This window comes from Gasterosteus aculeatus, chromosome 9 (assembly GCF_964276395.1).
Source record: "Gasterosteus aculeatus chromosome 9, fGasAcu3.hap1.1, whole genome shotgun sequence".
Lineage (NCBI taxonomy): Eukaryota > Metazoa > Chordata > Actinopteri > Perciformes > Gasterosteidae > Gasterosteus > Gasterosteus aculeatus.
The window spans coordinates 20943258-20968832 of NC_135696.1; the positions used below are offsets into that span (position 1 = coordinate 20943258).

Genomic DNA, 25575 nt, shown 5'->3' on the forward strand with positions numbered 1-25575 from the left:
AGCGCCACCCGCGTGTCTGGAGTTTGCAGCAGGAGCGGTGCGGCAGTCAATTCAAATCATTTTACATCCTTTTTGCTAGTAGTTTCTGGGTTATTTAAATGCATAGTAATACATCGTTTTCTGCTATTACTCACTTTATTTCATTTTTATACATATTTATTTTTTTGTATTTCCCAGTGGCTCCTTTACTTCCTCCTCCACTGACCTTTGATGGCTGGAATCGTCTTTGATACATGACACGTGCATTCGTCCAGGGATTCAGGGATCGTTGTCGTCATGATGCAACGTGCACAACGCAAACTCTGGCCAACAAAAATTACATTACAGGTCATTTAGCTGACGCTTTTATCCAAAGCGACCTGCATTACACCTCGGGGAGCAATTAGGGGTTAGGTGTCTTGCTCAGGGACACTTTGACATGGGACAGCCAGGACTCAAACCACCAACCTTGTAGTTCCCAGCGCACCCTCTCTACCCCTGCACCACCACGAACACACGACAAACAATACTAAAACGGTATAGTTAATTCCAGTAGTTAAAGAGCAACAAAAACAGTTCTCTGCCCAAGTAATATGGCTGACATCTTCAACATTTAAAACATTGTTCTTCAGCTCTGACTGAGCAGCGAGCGTCATGACGATCCCTGGATTGTGTCCACCAGTCGAGCTGGATCCTGGATGATGACAATAAACCAGAACATGCGCCCACAACTTAACTCCTCCAGGCCTCTTGTTCTCCTCTAAACCTTGAACTCAGGTAAACCCTCGAAATCGTTCAACGTCACGGTCACTTTCAACTGACTATGGGGTCAGATTTATTATAATTTCATGGAAAAGGTAAATACACCCCACCCTGTTTGTGTAGAGAAGCCCACCCCTTCTCCTGCTGAGCTTCTTATGAATAATCAGGACCTCCTAACGTCCTCCCCTTCCAGCAGGCGGTGGGGTTTCAGTCAGGGGGAGACTGACAGGTGGACCGTCTAATCTTCCTCGGCCGTGGGACGACCATGGCTCTCTCCAGGATCTGTCGGGAGTCTTTGCTGGTGATTTTGCTGCAAATCGTGTTGATTTGCTCGGCTCAGGTAAGAAGATATAAAAGCTCTTTATTCCTGCAGGAGCAAGTCGGTGTTTGCAGAGATTATTGTCGTAGGATTATATTTATATTGTGTACGGACAATTTAATAATATAGTATCTGAGGCTGATCATTAAGAACAAGTTTATGTTTGTGTTTCTTTTGAATGGAACTGTACATGTCGCTGTGATCCTTTTTTTTACATAAAATGTAACTAAATTAAATATTTTTGAATCATAGGGAACATTTTTAAGGACCAATATGTACTTTATTTCTGGTTTTAGTATCGGATTGTCAGGCACCACCTATGAAAATCCCTTTGTGACACGTGGCTGTTTGGGTTCGTTTAAGGGGAAGAGGTTTTAACCGGCATTATTTATGAAAAGACAATGATTTCATGAAGTTGATGCAGCGTGCACACCGGGAAGCGGTGAGGTGCAGTCCGAACGCACGCCGTTGCTCGGGTGGTGTAATGGGACTATAACGGGAACCCGGGTTTAGTTTCCTCTCAACCCGCCCGAACAATGAGCGTCTGTGTGAGCTGCTCAGATGAAATCCAGTGAGAGTAAAACGCATACGTTTTTTTTTTTTTTTTTAATGCGTGTGTTTATTCTGCAGAGGGGCCCGGTCGGTCCCAGAGGCCCCCCGGGGCCCATCGGAGCAGCAGGCGTGCCCGGAGTGGACGGCATTGATGTGAGTTTCTCGAGCTGAGAATCGGGTCGGAGTTTAATCGGCTCAGCTCAGCAGGTTGGAGAGAAGGAGTTATTTTAATAAAAAAAACAGTCCTCATGTGATACGAAGAAAGATTAATGGACCTCACAAGGATTAAGGGGCTGCTGTTCGACCAAACGACAGTCAGATCATTTCAGATTAAATTCAGCACTATGAGTTGGAAATGATGATGTTTCTCTTAATTCTTGAATGTAAACAGAAACGTGTTCATAGTTTCAGGAGCTCGAGTTCCATCAATGCACCAAAAACAAAGAGTCAGTAAATCATTTAATTCAATAATAAGTCACTCATCCAGGGATAACGGCTCAGTGGAGGATGATTTAAATGACGTACCACGTTAAATGAACCCTTAAAACCCCCAGAGGAATGTGCAGAAGGGCCCTTAATGTCCTCACGTGGACGCGCTGTCCTTCACCCTCTCTAACTTCTTCAACCACCTTCCTCCTGCAGGGCGACCGAGGAGAAGACTCCGCGGTGGACGGAGGACCGGTGAGTGGACTTCTCGCCCCCACCCCCCCCACCCGGCCGTGTGATTGATGGCTGACTGATCTGCTCTTTGATCCGCCCGCAGGGCCCCGGCGGAGACGACGGGCGGGACGGAGCTCCGGGAGCAGCAGGCCTCCCGGGGGCGGACGTGAGTGGAGACACCAGACGGAGCACCCGTCAGCGGCGCTTTTTAAAGCGACCGGCTCCTTGGGGGCCTCCAGTGGCTTCCTGGCAGAAACAGGGCTCTTTGTGTGTGGAGGGTGGGAGGGTGGAGGGTGGGAGGAGAGCGGGCCGCGTGCTGGGAGGAGGTGGTGCAGAATGGACCCAGTGTGTCTGCCGTGGTGACGGTGCCGAGAACACATCCAGAGCTTCATGTGGAAAAGCTCACGGAGCTCCAAAACCGCTCAGTGTGGAAAGAGGTGGAGGAAGGTGCTGCACCTACGCCTACATCAGCAAGTCGATCACACTGCAAAGCTGAGAGGAGATCGTTTTGGTTTTTGGGTGGAGGAGGAGGAACATACACAGCTTCCGTTTGGCTTTTCAGGTGTTTTCTGAAGGTCACATGTAGAGGAGGCCTGAGAGGGGAGGGGCTAATAGACGGAAGGCCACGCCCCCTCCTCATATGACAGAGATGAACACGGGCAGAGGAGGTTTCATACCTCGAGAGGATCACTTCCTGCGGATGGAGACATGGTGGAGGAACCGGAGCAGTTAGAACACGTTGTGTCAAAGTGGAGTCATGAGCAGAAGATCTCCTCTACGTTCCCGCTGACCTTCACCTTCTGTCCCACTGTGCCGTCGCTTTAGTGATGGCGTCACTATTCCATCTGTGTAACGTTGGAGGTTTATGGAACAACTTTATCAGAACAATCAACGTGACAACTGTTCTAACGGGAGCAATGATTCTCTCAAGATGAAGCCTCACTGGAAAGCTTCACCACGATGCTCTGACTCAAACATTTGTTCCATCATTGGGTTTTGTTTTTAACGTTGTGTCATCTTTGTAGGGACCCGTCGGACCTCCTGGAGATCCGGGCCTGGGGGGCCCTAAAGGACAAAAAGTAACCTTATTATTGCTTTATTCTGTTGGATTTGTCTTTCTGTTATACATATAATGTAGAATGTTCTATATTGGTCGAGTTCAGGGCTTTTGTTTCTGTCTATTTTCAGGGACAGTCGGGGCCCGTCGGCTCTCTGGGAGAGAAGGTGAGCAACAAACCACAATTACATCTGATAACTATTTTCATAATTACTTTGTGTTTAATCTTTGAAGTAATTTCCTAGACAGAAAAGGACGTTTTCAGCCTCTCAAATACGCAGACGACCTTCTTTTCTCTGCTTCACATCATATTAAACTGAATCATTGACTGAAAAAAAAATCTATTTAAAGACCACTTTGAATCGCTGATTTCTCTCCGCAGGGGGTCGGAGCCGACGGGCTGGATGTGAGTATGCACACAGTGTCTAAGCACGGCGTTGTCACGGTTACCGGTTCACCCGGATGATGCCGACACGCCCACGTTCATTTCGTCTCATGCAAACAACCGGCTGAGCAGAAACAATATTCCTAATACTTTTGAGATTTAATGTACATTTAACTGCTACTGGCCACTTGGTCTCATTTTTTAAAATCATATTTATTTTCATGAGACAAATTGGTCATTGGTTCTTAAATCTGTTACTTTCATAATGACCGAGAGTTTACAGCGGGGAGAGAAACACTGACGTAGAATAGTACTAGTAAAAGTACTCGATATAAAAATATATATTATTTTCATTTAAAAAAATAACTATTGATGGATTAAGGTAAAGAAACTTAAATAAATTGAATGGCGTAAAAAGTGAAACATTTCCTCTGATTTGAAGTGAAGTAGATGTCTGTATACTATATACAAGTATTACTGCAGTAATGAGCAGGGAATACTATAGTGAGTATTAAGTAACTGCGTACTTGCATTAACATTGTTACTTTAGACATATTTATTTGCACATCGTCACCGCACTGAGATGAGCTCTATGAAAAGACGTTTGTTTAGCTCACAAGGTGTGCTTGGCCGTGTGCTCACAGGGCCTCCCCGGCACCGACGGGCTGCCAGGTGAACTCGGCAAAGTGGGACCACCTGTGAGTACACCTGTCCGATTCATATGCACGACTAAAACGAGCAATAAATAGGTTTCTAAATGTCGTTACTACTTGATTTCAATATATTTGATATATTAACATTTTGTCTTATACATTATAATCTTTTTGTCATTTAATTTATTTTGACCAATTATTGGGATAAATGTTATGTGTATTTAAATATATATTATATAGTTGTATTTGTGATTAAAGACTTTCTATAAATCTCTCACAGGGAGCAAGAGGCGGGCGAGGTCCAGTGGGTCTCCCTGGTTCTGCTGGGCCGCGGGTAAATATTATTATAATTTGACTGACGTTAAGTACTAACTCTGCAGGAGGTTAAAGGTCAAAGGTTAACCGGAGCTCATGTGAGAGTAATGTGTTTTTATTTGTTTTTTCCCAGGGTCCTCCGGGTGTGTACAAGGGCGAGGAGCTGGTGAGTTTGACCACAGACGACATTTATTTACAACAATTTCAACAAAATGGCGTTCTGCCCCGTCAAAATAAAAGCACTTGCTCGATGCTAAACATGCTACAGCTGTACTCCGCTGCTATAAACACTGAAAACATGGCTGACATGTAACCACAAAGTCAGCGAGAGTCATTTACCAAGTTTCATGATTTAAAGTTTCAACAATATTTGTGTTGTAAAACACATTTTGAGCTTTAAACCTTTTTCTCTGAGCTCATGGAAGGGGTGGGGGGGGCCTGGAGAGTGGCGGCCCCTAGTGGCCGGGCTCTTCCATGACCTCAAATAGGCTGTTGTGTGTTTCAGTGTCCCAACGCCTGCCCCGCCGGACTCAACGGGCATTCTGGTCTCCCCGGCATGAAAGTGAGTGAAACACATTTTGTCTGACTTTCGCTCCTCGGCAACACGGTTTCTTTCTCGCTAAACGGAACGTTACGTTACCGCCGATGAGTTGGGAAAAAAAGACGCCAAAGATCATCTTAAAGAATGAAGTGAATCTGTAGCGAAACGAGTGGGTGGAACATTTCGCTCTTTGCATGTGATGAATGGTGCATAACAACTTCTACAATACGGCTTCCTGTCTGTCTGCCTTCAGGGCCACAAAGGGGTCAAAGGTGAATCCGGTGAGCCTGGAAGACAAGGACACAAGGTAACACGCGCCCCCCCCCCCCCCAACCCTCGCTGCCTCTATGATCCGCCCCGGGACACATTGTTGTCCAGTGAGACGTAAAGGGCAGCGGATGGAAACAATAAGCGAGCTTCTCTTTCAGGGGGAGGAAGGCGAACAAGGACCGACGGGGGAAGTCGGCGCTCAAGGACCACCGGTGAAATATTCCTTCCGTTTTCTCTAACGACGCTTCACAACGAGACGAACGTACCGAACACGCGGCTTTTCTCTCTCTTCTCCTTCCGTCCGCCCGAACGGTTTTAGGGCCAAGGCGGAACGAGAGGCCTCCAGGGAATCAGCGGCCCCAAAGGCGACAGGGTAAGAGCGTCCGAACGCGCCGACGCAAAAACGCAAAGACGTCAGGCGACACGCAAGAAGAGACTGAGCTCCAGGCTTCTTACAGAAGGAATAAAGAGCACGCACAAAAACACACGTCACACTACCAATTATCCAATTGGGACCTGACACACACCAAAAACATTTCAAAATAAAAGCTCATTACGAAATGCATTCAACGTGAGTCACATAAGTGGCCTGAAGGTCTGTTTTTAGCTATTTTCTCATTTAGTTTGTGCCATATTCCTCATCATCGTGCTTTGCTCAGTACATTAAATCCCCTCAAACCGGGACGGTCAGTGTTGATCAAAGGATTAATCGATAGATGAACAAATTGGCTTTTCCTGACGAAATGCTTCCGTTTCTGCGATCAGGGAGCTCGTGGACAACCAGGTGACGGAGGTCCTCGCGGGATCCAGGGGGCCCCAGTGAGTCTTTGGTTTCACCCCCCCCCCCCCCCCCCCCCACCCGCTTGTTATTAAACATAAAAAAATGATAAAACCCCAAACTGATGACACCTTTCAGGGCGACCGGGGTCAAAGAGGAGTCGTCGGGGAGCTCGGACCGGCGGGAGTTCAGGTGAGATCTTAAATCCCCCCCGAAAAACACCTGCGAAACCGCTGTGAAGAAACGAATCATCCGCCAAGTTTCCTGCGGTGAACACGATATGCTTCCGCCTGTGTTTCGGGTTTTTAGGGGGATTCCGGTCCGTCGGGGATCAGAGGAGTGCCGGGCCCGAAGGGAGAGCCTGTGAGCGCCGCTTCATCTCCTCACTTTTCCTGCATAATTCCCACAATGCAACCCGGTGGACGCCGTTGATCCAGCGGCTGCTGTTTTAAGCCCGATGGAGTTGTGGCTCTTTAGTTCCGGCCGCTCCCTTCATTTGAACAGATAATTATCTTGTATAAATATATATATATATATATATATAAATAATTATCCACGTAAACCTGTCATCCTTCTGGTCCTCAGGGCCTCGCCGGACCAGACGGCCGTGAGGGGATACCTGGTCTGCCCGGGTCCAAGGTATCTAGTGTCCGTACGCACCAGTGTGCTGTCAGGCAGAAAGAAGGTCGTCTGAATGTTTGTTCCGGTTGTTTCTTCAGGGTCTCACTGCGAAAAATGGGGCTCCGGGTGGCGCTGGCCCACAGGGGCTTCCTGTGAGTGTGACCTTTGACCCAGAAGCATGCCCTGATTCTTCATCCACAGAGTGAGCGATTGTTTGACGCTTTGCTTTCCCCGTCTTCATGCAGGGTTTGCCGGGCGCGTGGGGCCAGAAGGGAGTCAGTGGCGCAGCGGTATGATCCGATATCGTCACTGACAGCGTCATCAGTTCTAGATGAAGCTTCTTCACGGTGAAATAAACCGCTGCATTTTCCCGCTTTTTGTCACCAGGGTACCCCGGGCGATCCCGGTGCTGTTGGGGAGATGGGGTCCCCAGGGAAACAAGTAGGCGTAAAGCGGGTCCACACACACACATTTGATTTAGAACAAAAGCTTCAGTGTAACTTTGTGAAAACCACACGATTTAAAAGCAGAACCGACGCGTGTTTTTGTTTGTTTGTGATCTCGTCCTGCGGTTTATCTGCTTGCAGGGCGAGCGAGGCGAGCAGGGAGAGGTGGGACCGGCCGGAGCTCGAGGAGGACCAGTGAGTCATCTTCAGTTCAGCGTCGCTGCACCATCACACACTCACGCCCGTCCCGGCGGCATTTGTAGATCGCGTGACGCGTAAAGTCCGGTTGAAGCAGGTCAAAAGGAACATGATTCATGTTTCCTTGAGGGTTATTGACGTGATTTATCCTTCGTCTCCTGGAGGAGAAGTAAACCTGACTTGAGCGTGGATCCACCACATCAATGTGTCATATTAAATGATGCCTTTCGCATCATTTAATATGACACATTGCAAAAAAATAAGTAATTCAGATGACTTAAATTCAGTTGCTAAAGCCGATGTAAAGGATGAAAGCTAAAAAACTAACACGCCTCAACGTGGTAAAACAACATTAAACCATGACAGAGAAACTAGAACTAAGCTTCTTGTAACTTGCAGCTCAAATTTATAATAGGGATTTTTTTTTTAAAGTACATTTATTTTTCAATTTTCAAGAGAAACGTTGATTTGTTTTCATTTGTGATTTGACATTTATGCATCTATTCGTGTTTTTTCTCCACATTAAAATGTCCTTTTCCTCTGGTTCAGGGCGCACGAGGAGAGCGAGGGCCCGACGGGCCCCTGGGATCACCAGGACCCCGGGTGAGACCTCATAGCGCCTGTGCAGAATCATTGTTCTTACATACCTGACTGACGCAGTGTGAGTGGGTTATGGTTAGGTACAGAATGGTTATGGTTATGGTTAGTTACAGAATGGTTATGGTTATGGTTAGGTACAGAATGGTTATGGTTATGGTTAGTTACAGAATGGTTATGGTTATGGTTAGGTACAGAATGGTTATGGTTATGGTTAGGTACAGAATGGTTATGGTTATGGTTAGGTACAAAATATAAGTATAGAATACAGAATGCGGGTCAAACCACAACTGGCATTGGTGAGTCTTTAAATTTTGAAGGTTAAAGTTCAAGTTCAATCTCAAGACAGTGGTGTTAGACAGTAGGAGCCAATCACAGCGCAGTGGGCGGGACCAGGCGGAAAACACAAGAGCAATTCATAAAAATACATAATAATTATTAATTTAATGCTAATTTAATTTAAGGTCAAAGGTTAACCGGAGTAATTTAATGTCCATCAGATTTACATTAAAACCCTCCCACCCACACCCCATAACACAAAATATTTAAAAAAAAACCTTGTAAATCATGTCAGACTTTCCCTTAATCAACCCACAAGAATTACTTCTTAATTCTAATCTCATCATCATTACAAAACAATTCCATGTTTGGCTGGTAACAGTTAAATAGATTAGTTTCTGTACCCTGACATTTACTGGAGAATCTTCAGGAGAGATAAAACCCACAACCTGATATCTGGCTTCATCCAGCAAATCATCAACACAGGTGCACACTATATAAGTACTGTTTATACATTCAAAGTTAAATAAAAATTAAGAATAATAACTTTGACCCTAATCAAGAGCGTAGAAAAGTGCCAAAAAAGGGGTGTGGTCCTTGTACAGAACCCTGGGGCACTCCAAACATTAGTTATAAGTCAAGCAAAAAAAAAGTTTTTCAAGTCGAGACGAGCTCATTGATTCACCAGCTGTAATGGACTGGTTTCTAATCACACACATACATTTTAGGACAATTGAGTTATTTGGAAGGAAGAACGCTCTTTCTCTGTGTTTCATATGTATGAATGCCATAAATGAGATATAGATTAAAGATATTGTTTTCATTGTAAAGATAAATGTAGGAACAACATTGCTATTTTGGAGGCACTACTTAAACCTGAGGGGAAAACAACAGGATTACAGTAATACTGTTAAAGATTAGACCGTGTACGGATTGTCAAGCAGATATAAAAACATGTATATATATTATATTCTATATTAGGATAAAGCTCAAGCTCAAAACATCATAATCTGCCGAACCTTCCTGCTCAAAACCTCGGCTCTATTTCAAACTAAGAGGTCAGGACGGCGAAACACAAGACGAGCAGCCGGTGTCCATAAATACTGAACGTAATACTCCGTCGCTCGCCAAGAGAAACCTGGTATCTGGGAGCTGAGGCGTCTGCTGAAGACTGGCAGGTCTTTTATGAACTTCTGTGGCTGTGGTTATGTCTCTAATCCGCCGCGATCGGGCATGAATGGCCTCTTGTTGCACAAATCCGATGGCCAAAGGGGTTTTTCTTCATTTCGGGGGTGGGGGGGTCATAGCAGAAAAAGAAGTCGAGAAGCCCTGAAAGAACTCTCTGTTCCACAGGAATGCCTGAAACCCGTTGGCCCACTGTACTCCAGTCCTAGGGGGGGTTCTGGGGTGGGGGGGTGGGGGTCCTTCCAGTCCAGCCTCACAGATCAGATGATGATGTGAAGCTGGGTATGTTTATATTTTTACTGCGGATGTGCTCAGGTTAAGGGGGGGGGATGTTTCCCTTCACACAGTCGGCCTTGTGTTGTGAATCTGAGTGTGTGTCTTTGATTATTTGTGTGTGTGCATATTTTAACAGGGAATCAAAGGGAACCCAGGCCTTCCCGGGCTTCCTGGCCCTGCTGGTTACCGTGGTGAGAAGGGCGACAGGGTGAGAGACAGAAAATAACGCATCATGAACACAAAGATGAACCCCAAAGAATCAGGAGCCAGTCGGCGCTTCGTCAGCACACTGAGGTTGCTGTCGAACGTACTCGGGCTCACGCTGTGACAGCTCCCAGATCAGATCAAGCTGTGATAGCAACCTGTCAATCACAGTAGCCCCGCCCTACAGCATCCTCTGCTTTATGGCCTATTTGACTCTAAATGGACCATAATTTACTAAACAAACATCATGCTTCCGTTGAGAAGACTTGAAACTAGAGACTGAGACCATAAACTCGGGTTTACAATGTTTACTGAGGGAATAAATCAAGAGAGAAGTAGAGTCATTTTCTTATAGACTTGTATGGAACCAGAGGAGTCGCCCCCTGCTGGTCACTGCAGAGAAGTAGAGTCATTTCCTCATAGACGTCTATGGGAGCAGAGGAGTCGCCCCCTGCTGGTCACTACACAGAATGCAGCTTTTAAGACAGCAAAGTTTCTGAACACTTACACTGAACGTGCTAATGCTGAAACAAAAGAGCACCATACTTACAATAGTAAGATCCATATTTAATCAGCAACCGAGGTCAGGAAAAAAATACCAATATTTAACATGTGAAAAGGCTGTAGGGTATCATATTTTATTACTAAGAACAGATGCCATTGGAGAACATTGAGTCGTATAAGATGCTCAAATCCTTTTCTCATTCCTCAGGGGGCCGTCGGTCTCGATGGTCCAAAAGGAGACCAGGTACGTCTCACAGGTTGCAGATAACACGCGTGCAACAGAATCTTAGATCACACAGTGTTTAGCTGCAGCACATGAAATGGATGAAAATACTCTGCGATGCATTTTTAATTTCAGGGATCTGCAGGTGCTGAAGGAACAGCGGGAGATGCCGGAGAACTGGTGAGCGATCGGCGACTGAAACAAATTGTTTTCATGCATTCATTGCGATTTGTTTGTTGAGGGAGAAATAAAAACACGTACTACAATGTAGTGGAAGTAAAAGCATTGTACTGTGAGATATGTATGAACATATAATCCTCCCTTCTACTTTAACAGCTGCTACGAACGTCAGGATCAACTTAGTGGATTTATGACGGCGTGTTTTCTCTTTCAGGGGGATCAAGGAGAACTGGGGGAGAAAGGATCGGTACGTAAAGGAGATGCTCATTTGTTCTTGCGTTGTTGTTTACATCCTGCATGAGGGTAAAGAGCTTAATCTGTGGCTTTACTGCAGTTTGACCTTTATTGTGAAGCAGTGACGTTTTGAGCTTACCATGAAAAGCTTCTTTCGAACCACGGTAGCTCCTCCCTGCTTAAAGCCCCGCCCCCATCGTGAGTTTGCAATCACCTGCTCGTGTTGATTACAGACCGGCCCCCCGGGGCAGACGGGGAACAAAGGATCCGAGGGCGGCAGAGGACAGCAGGGCAAGGAGGGCAAGCCGGGCCAGCGGGGGCCTCGTGGCATGCAGGGCGACCCGGGGGTACCGGGCCTGCCGGGGGGGCAGGGCCCAGCGGTGAGATGGCTTTTTATCTCCAGAATGTTTGTACATTGGATCATTCCGGGTATTCGTCAATTAAAGTCAACAAATGGCTCCTCGTTGACAGCAACATTTTGTTTTTGTTCAGGGAAAATCTCCGACAGACACACACATCAAACAGGTCTGCATGCGGGTGATGCAAGGTAAGCGTGTACGTCTTTCCCACCCGTCAACAAGTTGATATATATGTTTGGATGTTATCAGACGGAGTATTGTTCCATATTCAACAAGATATATACACACAATCGACCTTTTGCATTGATCAACATGACAGCATAATAGTTACACGCAGAACGTTGGGTAAGACCCACTTCTACTGGAACGGCCCAAACAGCTGCTGATAGAGCTTCTGAATACGAACCTGCGACGTGTCCTGCTGTGTCACAGAGCAGCTGGCCCAGCTGGCGGCGAGCCTGACCAGGCCCGAGTCCGGCATCTCCGGCATCCCCGGCCCCCCCGGCCCTCCCGGAGCCCCGGGCCCCAACGGGGAGAACGGCTTCCCCGGACACACCGGCTCTCGAGGACTGCCCGGTCTGAAGGGTCCGGCTGGGCTCATAGGGCGCAAAGGACCCAAAGGTGGGTTTTCACGTGGCGTGGTCATGTGACTTCAAGGTTACGCTTTCTGTTTCTGCCTGGGGGGAAATGAAGTTAAGATTCTCAAACTCTTTGGAGGACCAGTAACACTTTCCAAGACGGCACCAGGCGGCAACCTTTGGTTGTGCCAGGTCAACGCGATAGTGTCCAAAAAGCTGCATTCTCTCTAACGTCCACCAGGGGGCGACTCCTCTCCTCCCATAGACGTCAATGAGGAAAAAGACTCAATACGACTTCACAACAACTACGGCCACTCCTCTTTACAGAGTATGATCGTAACACCAAGTAAATATACGCCATCTCTCTTCGGTGTCTTTGGACATTTTGGATTCTAAAACTTTTCACGCTAAAGACTCAAAGCAGAACGTCTGGGCAGCAGCGCCTGCTGACCTGGAGTTCATCACATGAAAACTCCCTTTTGAACTCCGCGCATTAGAGTTGGTTCTGGGAAAAGATTTGATTGGTGCATCTGCAGGAGGAATTGTCCGCGTTCATCTGGTCCCCTCTGAAGGGATCCCTTGTTCGTTGTTCATTCCGTCTCCCGTGTTCTTATTTATATCCTGTTCTGACCCACTTCGATCCGGTTCATCTCCGTGTCAGCGAGGGAACGGATGAGCTCTGAAGACTGACCCTGAACTCTCGGTTAAATCCGGCAAATTCAATTATGCGCGTCCTCTGTGCAGGTGACCAGGGCGACCGAGGGGACAGAGGACCCACAGAGAGAGGGTCCAAAGGGGCGCCGGGGGCCCCGGGTCTACCAGGCAAGTGATGATGACTAAGGAATGTGATTTTAGAACACGTGCCCTCGATGTCTGGTGCACCGGAGCACTATTCAACCGAAGCGAAGGACCTTGGTTATAATTCTAAAAAAGTAATGTCGTAAAAATATATGAGAAATGAATTAAACGTGGGATGATAACACATCATTTATTATAATTCCTTGAAGTCAGGCGTACATTGATAAATGAATAAACTTGGATTTTCTACGCCGACCTCCTTCTGCTCCTCTCAGGTGAACCCGGCCGAGCGGCTTACGGCACGGACGGGCGCGACGGGGAGAGGGGCCCCCGCGGCGTTCCCGGTGTACCGGGAGTTCCCGGGCCCCCCGGCACTGCCGGCGCCACCGGTTACTGCGAGTCGTCCCAGTGCGTCGCGCCCATGGTGGCGTCGCCGATGTCCAGCATGAAGGGCCCCAATGAGATGTGAGGAGGAACCGGGGTGAGGGGGGGGACATTTGTCTTTTTATTTCTGTGAGCTCATTTGGAAGAAGCCCTTCGGTTCCCTTGAAGCCAGGCGGTTTGGTTACGAGCTGAAGGTGGACACTGAGAAGCCAAATCCAGCTCTTGAAAAGGCCTCAATTTGCCCTTTTGACGCCGTCTGTCGTGCGCGGAGAAGAACGTTTCGACCCGAGCAGCAGCGAGTCTGAACCTTGTTCTGTGCGTTTATGTAAATGTGTCAATACACAGATGATACAGCTGGAACGCAGGGTGTTGTTTGAGCATCTGTCCGCTTTAATCTGTCCGCTTATGTTTGATATTTGTTGTCATGACTGTAGTTTATATGAAAACCTGGCAGTTTTATGACTTATTTATTATATCACAGTTCAAGGCGACATCGAGTTGTACAAAGGAGGAAATAAACACGTTTTGATAACCTCTGGCATGTTTTGTATCGACAAAAACATTGAATAGTTTATCACGTTGTGCATAAATAAAATCCTATTTAGAGAACGAGACCAAAAACCAAAGTATTTATTTCAAGTCCAACTAAAGCACCAAAGACATTTAATGCAATGAGGGTTTTCTTAACTCAAGACGATACTGAGGACATGATTAAACCTGAACATAAGACAGCTCCTATGAAATAAATATTGCCTTACACGTGTAATAATTGAATACAACAGAAATGACATTTGATTCTCTCAGGACGATGAAATAAAGAACTAACTTAATGTTCAATAGACGAGTACATTCTAACTTCAGACCTCCGATCGGTGCCTTTAGTTGATTGTTGTAATAACCGAATATAAATGACGGCTCGCACAAAGACTCGATTCAACTGGAGGACAAGAAGTGAACCAAATGCAAACTCCATCCGTAAAGTGAAGCTGCTGCAGAGTTTGAGTAAGAACCACGAGCCATCAGCACGGATCTGCCCATCAGGGAATCATTTAATGAACTCACAGGTTGGTGAACAGGTACAACGTTGTCGCTCACGGTACTAAATCACACATCCATTGATAGTATAAATAGCCAACCTAATAATAATAACACATTTCCAAATACATAAAATCATCAAGTATCCAAGTCTTAAGTTACGGACGTCAAATAAAAAGAGATACAAAATATCGCAGACGTTGGAAGTCCAGTTTGAAGCAAAATAAAATCTGAAAAAAAAAAAAAACTGAAATTAAAAAAATTAAATAGAAAAACTAAATCACATTGTGGATATGGCAGTTAATTAGTAAACAGAAGGTTTGATAGAGAAAAGAAATAAAATTCCTAGACTTTCAATTGACAAATATTGCAACACTTAAGCATTGTATATTAAAAATAGTTACTGAAAGTGAGACTTCCTGCACAAGACAAAGGCAACGATTTCTAGGTTTTTTTGTTCCGTTGTTTTTTTTTTTTTTGCTCTGAGTAGAAAAATGAAAACACCTTTTTTCAAATGCCGGCGGGCGGTTAGACTCCGCCCCCTCGGCCTCCGTCTCACTCCGATTGTAAGGCATTAACGGATGAACCATCTATTTGAAGGAAGGCATTCCTCTTTCTCGTCAGTCTGGAAAACGGGACCGGAAGAAAATTGAGCGGGACACGAATTAGCCGACGTCTTTTAGGACGTTCTCAGGGTTCGTAAACGAGGAAAACGCTTCATCCAGCAGTTAAAACGATGACACGCGCTGCCCCTCTTAGCGGGTTTATGAGGAGGAGAAAATATGGGGCTTCCAGATTACATGACTCAATTTACTTTAATAAAGGGGGGGGGGGGAGGGGGTCAGTTTGACTTACCGCGAACATGGTTTACCAAAATAAAATACTTCAACACAACGACTATGAAAACAAGCCTGCCAGGCAGCAAGCAGGCATGGTTAAAATGGTAGGGGGGGGTTGGCTCTACTGGATGCAGCAGGTATTGCGATGGCCGTTGGAATCTTTGAAGCGCAGGCGCATCTTTGGACGATATTTCTCCAGGTAGAACAGCTGCTTGCTGTTGAACGCTCCGCGGCGCTTCCTGCAGGAGGATCAGGGCGACACACACACGCGTAAACAGTACAAACACACAGGCGCCGCCTCACACGCAGTTATTGAATATCTGTGCAGCGCTGGAAGATAAACAGTCCAAAGATACAAAAGATTTTGCAGCGTTAGTGTAGCTTAAATAATTCAGTTTTATCCACCCAGTCCTATCTGCTGAAGGTGGAAATTCCCCAATAACCTCGTGATAAAAGGTCGTTCTGCGGGCAAATCATCGGCTTAAAGAAGGTCCAGTCTTTTCTTGAAGAATCACGAGACCAAATCAGCTTCTCAAATAAAACAACATTCTTCTAAACTAACGTCCCGTTTACAAATAGTAAATAAAGGTGTATATCATTCATGTACGACTGCATGTAAACCATTATTACTGGAATGTTGCTTTTTAGTAGCCAAGTTAGAATAAAAGGAAAAAATGAAGGCGGTGAAGTTATCGAACATTCACCACAGAATCACCGACTATTCAATTTGATCCTAATATCTATGAAGGGTTATCGATCTAATTAATGCTTCGTACTGATTAACAACACTCGGGAGGTGGAGCCTGAAATGAGCTGCTGTATTATTCACAATCCCCATATAGGTTTTATCGTCACTATGCATATTTTAAAAAGGTGACAAACTAACGTAAACAGTCTTTGTTAGAAGTCTCACTTACTGTCGTATGAACTGGACAGCGTCTTCATATTTCATCCCACATTCGATCAGGGCGAGCGCGACCAGAACCGGGGCTCTGCGGGGGGGGGCAGACCCACTTACTATTGATTATATTCTCATGTTCAGTCGAAAGCGATGACGGTTAGTTAGTGGTGGAACCGACCAGAGCTGATTTATGACAGATATTCACGTTAACCATTAGTGTGAAATTACGTTTGATTGGCGACCGTTAAATAAAATGCGATCAGGAGCATTTATTGGATCTCTGAGAACAAACAGTCAGGGTTGAAGCTGAAAGCAGAACAACGGTGGAGTTCAGTTACATTTTCAGAAGTTCCTCAGTGATCACATGACAAACAGGCGTCAGACGGCTCACCTGCCCAGACCGGCCACACAGTGCACCGCCACGCAGCAGCCCGGCTCCTCCCTGAACTTCAGCTTCAGCAGGTTCAGCCAATCGTCCACGATCTGGTTGGAGGGAGGAGCTCCGTCATCGAACGGCCAATCCTGGAAGAGAAAGAGAGAGGGGGCGGGGGGGGACTATGTCATCGGCCCAGTCTCTTGGAAAACCAAAACAAAGGAGGTGAGAGGGCTGAACCGGCTGCAGGCGGAAGGGAAATGTTGTGGTAGGGGGAGGGGCGGCCGGGTTGTCTGCCCGTCAGCGTCCCTGCTGACATTGTGTGGATTTCATTTAGTGGTTACACCGCTCGTTTAAAAAGAAGCTGTTTTGATGATCGGTTCATTAGATCATTCGCTTCAATCATTAAGAAAGAAAAGCTCCTTGTGTCCTTCGTCTGATCATCTCGGAAATCAATATCGGTTGGTTATAAAAATGTTAGAGCGATGTGAACCGTGCAGCTATTACGATGAACCCCCCCACAAACGACTCACTTAGCAGTGCAATGCTAATGTGAAGAACCCGATTGCTAGCAGCTAGCGATTTGTGCTAACAGGCTACTTCAGGGTGAAAGTTGCTGAGGTCAGAACTTTCTCTGATAAAACGTCTCCGGTCTCCTCCTCTTGAGCGCGCTGTACCCAGCATGCCTTTCAGCGGTGCAACAGGTGATATTTAAAAGTCCAAAACTTGGTGCATCGATGCTAACAAACGGCCGTCGGCCAGAACTCACCAGGACTTGGATCCCTTCTTTCACCACCAGAGTGGCGTCATAAGTGGCCTCACAAACTCGCACGACGGTGGTCACTCCGTACTTCTTCAGCTCCTGTGAAGACGCATCATGGGATCCGTTAGAAAGCTCAATCTCAAGCAACACGCATGTTCACAAACAATACTGATTCACTTAAGTCTCAAATGTGTCTTGCTAACGGAAGCTTATTTCATTATGAAACAATATTCTAAACAATTGCCACCACGTTATCTTTAAAGATTCCTGTAATGTGACCATTCAGTACAGTTCTACTACTTTTAAAAACACAAACTAAACGTCCCCCATGAACCTGATTAAGCAGTTTAAGTTTGACCTTCGACCGACGGCGCTGAGGCTCACCTCGATGAACTTGTTCAGGGTGGCGTTGGTGGGATTGTGGGTAATGAGGAACCTCATGTTTTTGTAGGTGATCTCCACAGGGGCCGGTCTGTTCATACGAGCCATTGTGACAACGTAAAAAAGGAAACGAAACCCAAAAGGTCCTCCGCAGAGTAAAAACACTAATGTCAAAACAGAAACGTCCAACGAGCTTTTAGAAACCCAGGAAACAAAAATCCTCCCGTCTTTTTTGAGGTTGGCTTAAAAAAAAGGGGGGGGGGGAAATGAAGGGTGCAACGGGCCAATGTGAAAACGTAGGTAGTTGAAGGTTGAAAGAAAGGGAAAATAACTCAAAACCCTCTCCTTGGGAATAAAAGAAAAGAAAGGAAAAAGGGGGCTGGTTCCACCTCGACTCGGGCCAGGCGGAGAGCCGACGAGGGCAGTGTGCAGCGGGTGAAGTTACCCCATCCAGGCCGAGTTGTCGCTGGTTGTGGGAGGCGTCCCGGTCCTGCCAACTAGCCGGGGTCCCCGCTGTGGCTCAAGTGCGCGGGATGGATGGCGGGTTCGGCCGTTCACTCGTCTGCATAGGCAGCGTGCTGAGCCTGGCAGTAGTCCCCACTGCCCTTCAGAAACTCCATAAATGTGCGACCCAGAACACCACAGAACTGCTGCAGGAGACGGAGGGGGGAGGATTTAGGGTACAAAGCGGACTCAGGGGAACAGTGGACATCAGCGGAGGGGTTTTTTGGGCTCTTGGTTGTGGTTTGGCTTTCTGCTAACTAGTCGTGTGAGAATCCGTGGTCGGCGAGGTGCGTGTGCAGGGACGGAAAATGACTTAATTTTAGGTCCTACGGTTACATTCGAGTTGAAAAACTAAACAAAGTGGTGGTTTTCCTTTTTCTTTAATTAGTCAGTGATATTATTACACATTTTTTAAAATAACGATTGTATCGGCAACAAAAAATACAAATTTCACCCATGATGGCGAAACGGCATTTTAAAATAAAATCATCAAAATGATTAAAAGCAAACACTGCGTTACTTTGTGATGTAATGAGCCATCAAACAATGAAGCAATCATAATAAACTGCATACAAAACCTCTTCATCAACAACTGCTCGACTAAAAAACAGACGGAGACGTGGGTTCGATTCCCACCCTGTACATGTTGGTTTTTGGGGTTAAAAAAAAAAGACCTCCAGCAGAATATGAAGGAGGAATAGAGATAAAAACATAAAGAGCCGCTTACGTAAAGTGGCACTGCGGCGCGGGCGCGTCTTACCTAACGGCTGCTGGCGTGTAACGGGGAGGATGTGTCACATCTGACATAACTGAGGCCTCCGGCTTCCACGCGCACGCCCCGTGTTGTGATCCCGCTCACCGAGCACCGACTCGCCGCCCGCACGCACCTTCGGAGCCCGCATCTGCGTGACCGCCGAGCGGGACGCGGGCGTCCGTCGTGTCCCCGCGGCACATAACAGAACACGCGCTAAGCGGCTCGCGGCCGCTTCGTGCTAATCCGGTATTTTCCGGCCTCCGGCATTTTTCGCGTGCGGGTAATAATTGCTCGGAGGACAAAGAAAGTTCCAAAATGACGGCGAGGGAGTTTTTTTTTTTTTTAAGAGAACGGCGAAGGAGACGAGACGCGTCAGAGCGGTGGTTTGGACGGAGGACGCCGTGACGCGGCGCGTCCTTTGTGTGAGGTGGGGGACACCGGGCACCGGACGCCATCGTCCCCCCCCGGTAGAGGCCCCGAAGCACTCGACGGTAAAAAACTGCTCCACGGCGACCAAACGCGACGGCTCGTGTCACGCAGTCCCGAGTGGCACGCGGCAGAGAGGGCGACATTTAGTCTGTACGCCCGTGACTCGGGGAGGGGGGGGGGGGAAAGGGCGTCCATTTTATCCGTTAGGAAGTTCCGAGCTGCGCATCCCGACGGCCGCTTCCTTCCCCGCGACGAACACCGCACCACCCGTGGATAACGAGCCCAACGCTCACCGGGGGGCGGTTAATGGCAACGGCTAGAGGGATATCAACAAGTTAACGCAGGAGTCTGCGAGCTCTTTCACGCTTTTTCTTTGCCGTTGTGTCGAGCAGGCCGTGATTTTAACGGGGAAGGAGGCCAGCTGGTGAAAGATAACGAACAGATTGACACAAACCCCGACGCGGTGGAAACAACATGGCGGTCACGGAGACACACGGTACTTACTGGGATATGCTTACTCATTGAAGATTGTAGCTTAATCATGCAGCCGGTCCGCAGAAAAAAGGTAAAGGTGTGAAACGGTTCTCCACCATACAGTCCCGCGTGTTTCTCCGAGCGGAGCCGAAGTCTCCTGATCCGCTGCGACGAAAAGCGTCACGATGCCGAGGAAGACTCAGACAGCTTCCGGCCAGGACTTTCAAAATAAAACGTAACAGGTGCTGACTCGAAAAAATGTATCAGCAATTGGTCGTATACATTCAGCTATTCGACATGTACATTAACGTGCTTTGTCAGGGATTGAGATATTATTGATGACTTGGTGAAATGAACAAGGCACCCAGCAGTATGTGATGTGTAATTAAATATGTGTCCCATACCGGCCTAAATAATGCAATTTAATCACATTCATCCACCAATAACTTCAACCCAATCAAATAATAAATATCATACTGAAAAGGCCAGTAAGCGCAATGAGTACTTTTTGTTTGTTACTCCGTCCAAGTACATTTGTACCCTTTAATGGCACACCTTAAGCTTATTTTGAAGGGAAACCGAGAAAACCTCCGGTGCGGTCTACATTGAAATATCGCGAGCTTGATGCAGCTCTTTAAAACCCCACCCGGTGAACGCGAGGTGTTCTGCCCAGACATCCCCCCTGCCTGCATGCTGCAGCGGTCAGGTGGTGAGGCCTCTGGCTGCCCCTCCATCCCCTGCAACCACCACACGGGCTCCAAAACGCGTCAGACGGTTCAAGCGGTTCACTCATCAAACCAAAAACCGGCCAGATGTCCATCCTGGCAAGTTCATACACTTTCTCAGTGCATTAGACTGTATGAGACGCATACTATTATGAAATATAATGTGTGCAATTATATATTGTGTTTAGCCTCTCCATAATATTACATTCAAGTATTTCACAGTTATATACAGTTATATATGTTTTTTTTTTAACATCCAGGAAATTAAATCCCTCACAGATGATCACATTGATAACCAAAAAGAGAGACGATACAGCTGCTATACACCCAGACGAGATACATAGACATACATGGTGTTTGATCTACTGAAACTATCTAACTATATAATGTATGTCACAAATGAAGCACTAATGAAGTGTTACCCACCTCCATTGTTTAGTCAGAAGTTTACTATCATCTGTAACGCCCAAATAAAACCTAATGTATTACTAAAATCCTTTGAGATTTATTTTTTGTAGCTATATGTGAGAATGGAGGCTTCTACGTCAATATTATTGAGACTAAGAAGATGTGACGCTGCTTTCTAGGGTGATTTATTCCTAATTAAATGAACTTTGTCAGGCCACTTGATGTTTGAATTCCCATCGTCATCTGTGTCTAATTTCTGAATCCTCATTTTGCTTTCCAAAAAGGTTCCTGGAGAGACATACGTACTTTAAAAGAAACATTGATTAATTAGTATTCTTCACTTCCAATAGATCAATTCCAGTTCACTGCCAAACCATAAGCCGGGGGCCTCTATCTGTTTTTAGCCTAACCTCAATGATCTTACAGCCACTTCTGGAGAAGAGCTGCAAAGTATCTGAATCAATGTGATGCTGTTGAACTATGTTGCATTATTCACAATTCAAATAATGCATTTTCCTGAGTCACGTTTGCTTGAACCTCGTGATTTAAACTTCCTGATGAAATGACAGAAAGAACATTTACTTAAAGAACGCGTTTGGTTGAAATTCCCTCGTAGTAAACCACTATATTTCTGTAGAAATAAAGAACGTTGACCTCAGCCATTGTCTGGTTCCTCGTAGTCGTGTGGTTGCATCTCTCTGGAATGAATACTTTTGCTCCCACACCTTTTCTGGAAGCCGGAGCAGAGCCGCTGACCTCTGCAGTTTCACTCTGCAGCGACACAAAAGGGGCTCTGAATGGTCCTCCCCGGCAGCCAATGAGAGGGAGCGGCGGCCGCGCCGTGTCCTCCAGCAGGCCGGACGCTGCCAGTTTCCCGCCGGACCCCCGTGGGTGTTGGGAGGGCGGGGGTGGGGGGCTGGAGGTAGGAGGGGGGGGGGTACAAAGAGAATTTTCCAATCCGTCACTATTGTACCAATTGTGTATAAAGATTGATGCGCGAGGGAAGCGCTGCCTTCACAGGAGGGCTATCAAAGCCCAAATCACAGTTCATGAAACCAAAACAAAGAAATGAATGACTCTGAAGATTTCCAGGTAACAACTCCAAGTCTATCTTTCTCTTTTGTATTTTAAACACAAAGGTGTGTATGGATTCACTTGCTTTGGCTTCAGATCAAGGATTTAAAAAACCTTCATCTGTGCCTTTTGAAGCGAATCCTCACACTCTTCACGCAAACCTGAACATTCCTTTGTCTCTTCCAGAGTGGAGGCAAGGACCAAACCGACGGCTCGAGGATGAGCCTGCAGGGCACCAGGAAGGGGGTGAAAGTGACGGCGAAACACGCGCACCGTGTGGACTGGGCCAGCCGAAGAGGAGGTCCATCCATCGTCCACCCGCCCTCCAGCACCCCTTTACCTCCACACACCCCCACCTTGATCTGCATTGCCCCCCTGCCTCACAGGCCCCCGGAGCCGGCCGATGATCCCGCATTGGACGAACCTGCCTCCGGGGAGGATTGGACCACGGAGGGGTCCTCTCAAACCGGCGTGTCCTTCGGGGATTCGGGAGTCCACCGGCAGACCATGGAGGAGCTGAAGACCATGCTGAGGGACAGTCATCTGCTCAGCCCCCGGGGAAGAGACGACTGGAAGCCAGGGAGTCGTTACACCTGCCTGCACGGGAGCAGCAGCGGCGGCGGAGGCGGCGGAAGGCCATGCGCACGTCAGGACAACGAGAGCCCCGGCGGGACGTTCAGCACCTTCAAACCCCAGTCTGACGCTTCCAGAAGGGGGGCCAGGTCCGGGGACGGCACGTCTATTCAGCAGCCTTCCGCCGTGGATTCATCCAGCTCAGTCAGGGCCGATAACAACACAAATAGGCAGCCTGGAGTTGGGGACAACACATATGCAAGCGGCGGCTCCTGGGGAGAGACTGGAGCTCCTCACACGGGTTGGTGAACCTCTGATTAAGTTTATCCCGGGTGTAGTTTATAGCAAGTCTTCGCTTACCGAGTTCAAATTGAGCAAATCGTGTCGTGTAAGATCTTGTCTTTTCTCCATCTTTGTCTCACTCCAAGTTCTGTTCTAAGTTGGACTGGACCTGGACTCGGTTATTGACGGAAATCAAAACAGACATTTCTTTTATAGTCTCTCTAACCGATTCTTCAGTTTTGTAGAGCTAACTTGATCTCTAGCTGAAGGATCAAACTCTTTAATCTCTTTAATCTTTAGTTTTAGATTTGGATCTTTTGTTTTCTCTTCCCTCGGTGTTGTAACTGAACAGAACTGAACTGAATATCGAATGCTTTTGCAGATGTACTATATTATATATAACTCCTTCCACAGATAACGGAAACGAGACTGTGGAGATCTTTGGGAACCAGAAGTTCATGACAGCCATGGAGCAAATCAAGCAGCAGATTGCCAGAGAAAACATCAACTTTGTCCGCTTTGAGGCAACCGACCTCCACGGGGTGTCCAGGTCCAAGACTGTGCCAGTCCGCTTCTTCCATGTAATCACCTCACCACATCTATCTATCTATCCATCAGTTCTTTTGGTCAATTTTTGGTTTGTTTATTCCTTCTAAAGGCATTTATTCTCAAAAAGATAAGGGTTACATCATTGCTTGGATGCACACATTGCGTTCATAGGAGAAAGCGGTGTACGGGGTACCGATGCCGAGGAGCTACTTGGAGCTCACCCTGAGCCCCACGAGCAACGAGGTAGACAACGCCAACGCCGCCAACTTCAGCAGTGACGTCCTTCTGATCCCCGACCTTTCGACCTTCAGAGTTTTACCCTGGGCGGAGCAGACCGCCCGGGTCATCTGCGACCCCTGCACTGTGAAGGGAAGCCCCCTTCGCACTTCTCCTCGCCTCATCGCCAAGCAGCTCCTCGGCCAGTTGCAGAGCCTGGGGTTCTCTCTGCACTCGTCCTTCACCTACGAGTGCTGCGTCCTGGGAGCGCCGGACCGGATCGGACCCAAGACCCTTCTGTTCCCGGCCACCACCCTGCTGGGCAACCACGACCTGCCTTTCTTCCAGCAGCTGCTGGACAGCATGTACTGCATGGGCGCCGACGTGGACAGCATCGCGTCTGCCAGCGGCCCCGGCCAGATGGAGATCAACTTGAGGCCGGAGTTCGGGATCGCCGCCGCCGACAGCGCCTTCACCTTCCGCACCGGCATCAAAGAGATGGCTCGCAAGCACAGCTACATCGCCAGCTTCTTCGCCGATGAAGGGCTGTACAACGCCGGGGTGCTCTCTCACAGCCTGTGGGACGCCAACGGGCGACAGAGCCTCTTCGTCAGCGGGAACAAGGCCGCCGAGCTATCCGAGATCGGCAGGAAGTGGCTGGCCGGGCTCCTCGCCCACTCCGCCGCCCTGAGCTGCCTGATGTCGCCCGGCCTCAGCTGCAGGAGCCACATGGCCAAGACGATCAAAGACCCCAAGCGAATGCTGTACGCCACGTGCGGCTGCAACGACAACAGCACCTCCTTCAACATCAAGTGTCACGGTGGGAGGGAGACGCACATCGATAACAAGCTGGGCTCGGCGATGGCCAACCCTTACATCGTGCTGGCTGCCACCGTGGCCGCGGGACTGGACGGCATCCGGCGGAACCTGCATTTCGACGGCGGTCTTGACAAAGCGCCCAACCAGCAGAGGGACTTTGCCGTCCCCGTGAAGCTGGACGACGCTCTGGAGGCCCTGGGGGAGGACCACGTCATCTGCAGCACCCTCGGAGAGCCGTTTGTTCAGTATTTCATCGCCATGAAAAAGTTTGAGATTGAGACTCAAGAGCTGGACGATGAGAGGAACAAGTGCCTGGAATATTTCATCTAGAAAGCCTCTGTGTCATGGTACAGCAGCCTGCCGCACAAATAAAAGCATGAAAACCAACTTCGATAGCTTTTTTTTCATTTTATATATTATGTTGATACTTTATTAAGATCCCTCAGTGGGGAAATCTGCATGATTATCATTACATGGATTGTAGATATTTTTCAATTATTTAAAAATAAAGGTTTAAGTACTTCCTCAATGTTATCGCCCGAAGTTGGCTGGGATGGACTCCAGCCCCCCCGCGACCCTGTGTGCAGGATAAGCAGTTTGACAATGGATGGATGGATGGATGGACTTCCTCAATGTGCAAACAAGTTTTGTTGTCATACAATAATATATTGTCTCTCCATCTTTAATCTTGTGGGTGTTTTTTACTGCCTGTTGTTTAATGATAATTGCCTCCTCTTGGGAAGTCTCCCCTGGATATTGTGTAACTTCCCGTTCAGGCAGATAATGTTCCTTTTTATGTGCACAGATATATGACATCGTTGTTTGTCTCTGTTGTGTTATTGTCAACAAATTACATGGAAACCAAAACCATCCATGATGCGATAATTCGGCTCCCCGAACTCCCCGAGCCCATTTCACTTTATAGAGAGATCAAAGGAACAAAAATACATACTTCACATTTAAATAAAGGGATCAGTAGATTCCTTTAAACAGCAAATTACTGTTTTTTCTTTCAGAAATAGTGGATTTATTGGGGACTATTTTGTACTATACAGAGCAGGATTATGTGTGTGATAATATGTGTGATAATGGTGATGATATATATAACCATTGATGGGATTTTTTGGGGAGAAGAGGTA

General features: G+C 47.3%; 3 protein-coding genes and 1 long non-coding RNA gene across 6 annotated transcripts; 2 read left to right on the forward strand and 2 right to left on the reverse strand.

Annotated features, from left to right (window-relative positions):
- The first annotated feature begins 940 nt into the window (after positions 1-940).
- Positions 941-13869, forward strand: col9a1a (collagen, type IX, alpha 1a). Its single transcript, XM_040185504.2, has 32 exons — positions 941-1081; positions 1691-1765; positions 2255-2293; positions 2376-2438; positions 3298-3351; positions 3461-3496; positions 3712-3735; positions 4359-4412; positions 4648-4701; positions 4816-4848; positions 5188-5244; positions 5477-5530; positions 5652-5705; positions 5813-5866; positions 6259-6312; positions 6410-6463; positions 6581-6634; positions 6857-6910; positions 6991-7044; positions 7138-7182; positions 7280-7333; positions 7480-7533; positions 8086-8139; positions 10010-10081; positions 10790-10825; positions 10940-10984; positions 11199-11231; positions 11452-11598; positions 11711-11765; positions 12010-12198; positions 12900-12977; positions 13229-13869. The coding sequence occupies exons 1-32, from the start codon at positions 1007-1009 to the stop codon at positions 13420-13422; spliced, it is 2052 nt and encodes a 683-aa protein (XP_040041438.2). The 5' UTR covers positions 941-1006; the 3' UTR covers positions 13423-13869.
- Positions 2059-3085, reverse strand: LOC144383081 (uncharacterized). Its single transcript, XR_013450538.1, has 2 exons — positions 2950-3085; positions 2059-2764 (listed from the first exon to the last, which is right to left on the reverse strand). It is a non-coding gene; the product is annotated as an uncharacterized LOC144383081 (long non-coding RNA).
- A 492-nt stretch (positions 13870-14361) lies between the features above and the next one.
- On the reverse strand, positions 14362-20006 carry ptp4a1 (protein tyrosine phosphatase 4A1). 3 transcript variants are annotated; one of them, XR_013450537.1, is made up of 7 exons: positions 19821-19992; positions 17633-18276; positions 17255-17347; positions 16504-16634; positions 16129-16203; positions 14877-15450; positions 14362-14602 (listed from the first exon to the last, which is right to left on the reverse strand). XR_013450537.1 is itself a non-coding variant. In XM_040185587.2 (6 exons), the coding sequence occupies exons 2-6, from the start codon at positions 17735-17737 to the stop codon at positions 15333-15335; spliced, it is 522 nt and encodes a 173-aa protein (XP_040041521.1). In that variant the 5' UTR covers positions 17738-18276; positions 19821-20006; the 3' UTR covers positions 14362-15332. The 3 variants fall into 3 exon arrangements, 2 of the variants coding, with proteins under 2 accessions (XP_040041521.1, XP_077935912.1); XM_040185587.2 differs by having other exon boundaries at positions 14362-15450; positions 19821-20006; XM_078079786.1 differs by lacking the exon at positions 17633-18276 and having other exon boundaries at positions 14362-15450; positions 19821-20002.
- A 1719-nt stretch (positions 20007-21725) lies between these two features.
- Positions 21726-24823, forward strand: lgsn (lengsin, lens protein with glutamine synthetase domain). Its single transcript, XM_040185500.2, has 4 exons — positions 21726-22015; positions 22184-22871; positions 23267-23433; positions 23573-24823. Exons 1-4 carry the CDS (start codon positions 21992-21994, stop codon positions 24764-24766), a joined length of 2073 nt encoding a protein of 690 aa, XP_040041434.2. The 5' UTR covers positions 21726-21991; the 3' UTR covers positions 24767-24823.
- The last annotated feature ends 752 nt before the right edge of the window (positions 24824-25575 follow it).

Bases quoted from the DNA above. Each gene is read 5' to 3' on its own strand.
- lgsn (XM_040185500.2), top strand. From the start codon at position 21,992: ATGAATGACTCTGAAGATTTCCAG. The intron at 22,016-22,183 runs GTAACAACTCCA...TGTCTCTTCCAG, and splicing joins ATGACTCTGAAGATTTCCAG to AGTGGAGGCAAGGACCAAAC. The intron at 22,872-23,266 runs GTTGGTGAACCT...CTCCTTCCACAG, and splicing joins GACTGGAGCTCCTCACACGG to ATAACGGAAACGAGACTGTG.
- ptp4a1 (XM_040185587.2), bottom strand. From the start codon at position 17,737: ATGGCTCGTATGAACAGACCGGCCCCTGTGGAGATCACCTACAAAAAC. The intron at 16,635-17,254 runs GTGAGTTCTGGC...TTTCTCTTCCAG, and splicing joins AAGAAGGGATCCAAGTCCTG to GATTGGCCGTTCGATGACGG. The intron at 15,451-16,128 runs GTAAGTGAGACT...ATCCTCCTGCAG, and splicing joins GCTGTCCAGTTCATACGACA to GAAGCGCCGCGGAGCGTTCA.
- col9a1a (XM_040185504.2), top strand. From the start codon at position 1,007: ATGGCTCTCTCCAGGATCTGTCGGGAGTCTTTGCTGGTGATTTTGCTG. The intron at 3,736-4,358 runs GTGAGTATGCAC...GTGTGCTCACAG, and splicing joins TCGGAGCCGACGGGCTGGAT to GGCCTCCCCGGCACCGACGG. The intron at 10,826-10,939 runs GTACGTCTCACA...TTTTAATTTCAG, and splicing joins ATGGTCCAAAAGGAGACCAG to GGATCTGCAGGTGCTGAAGG.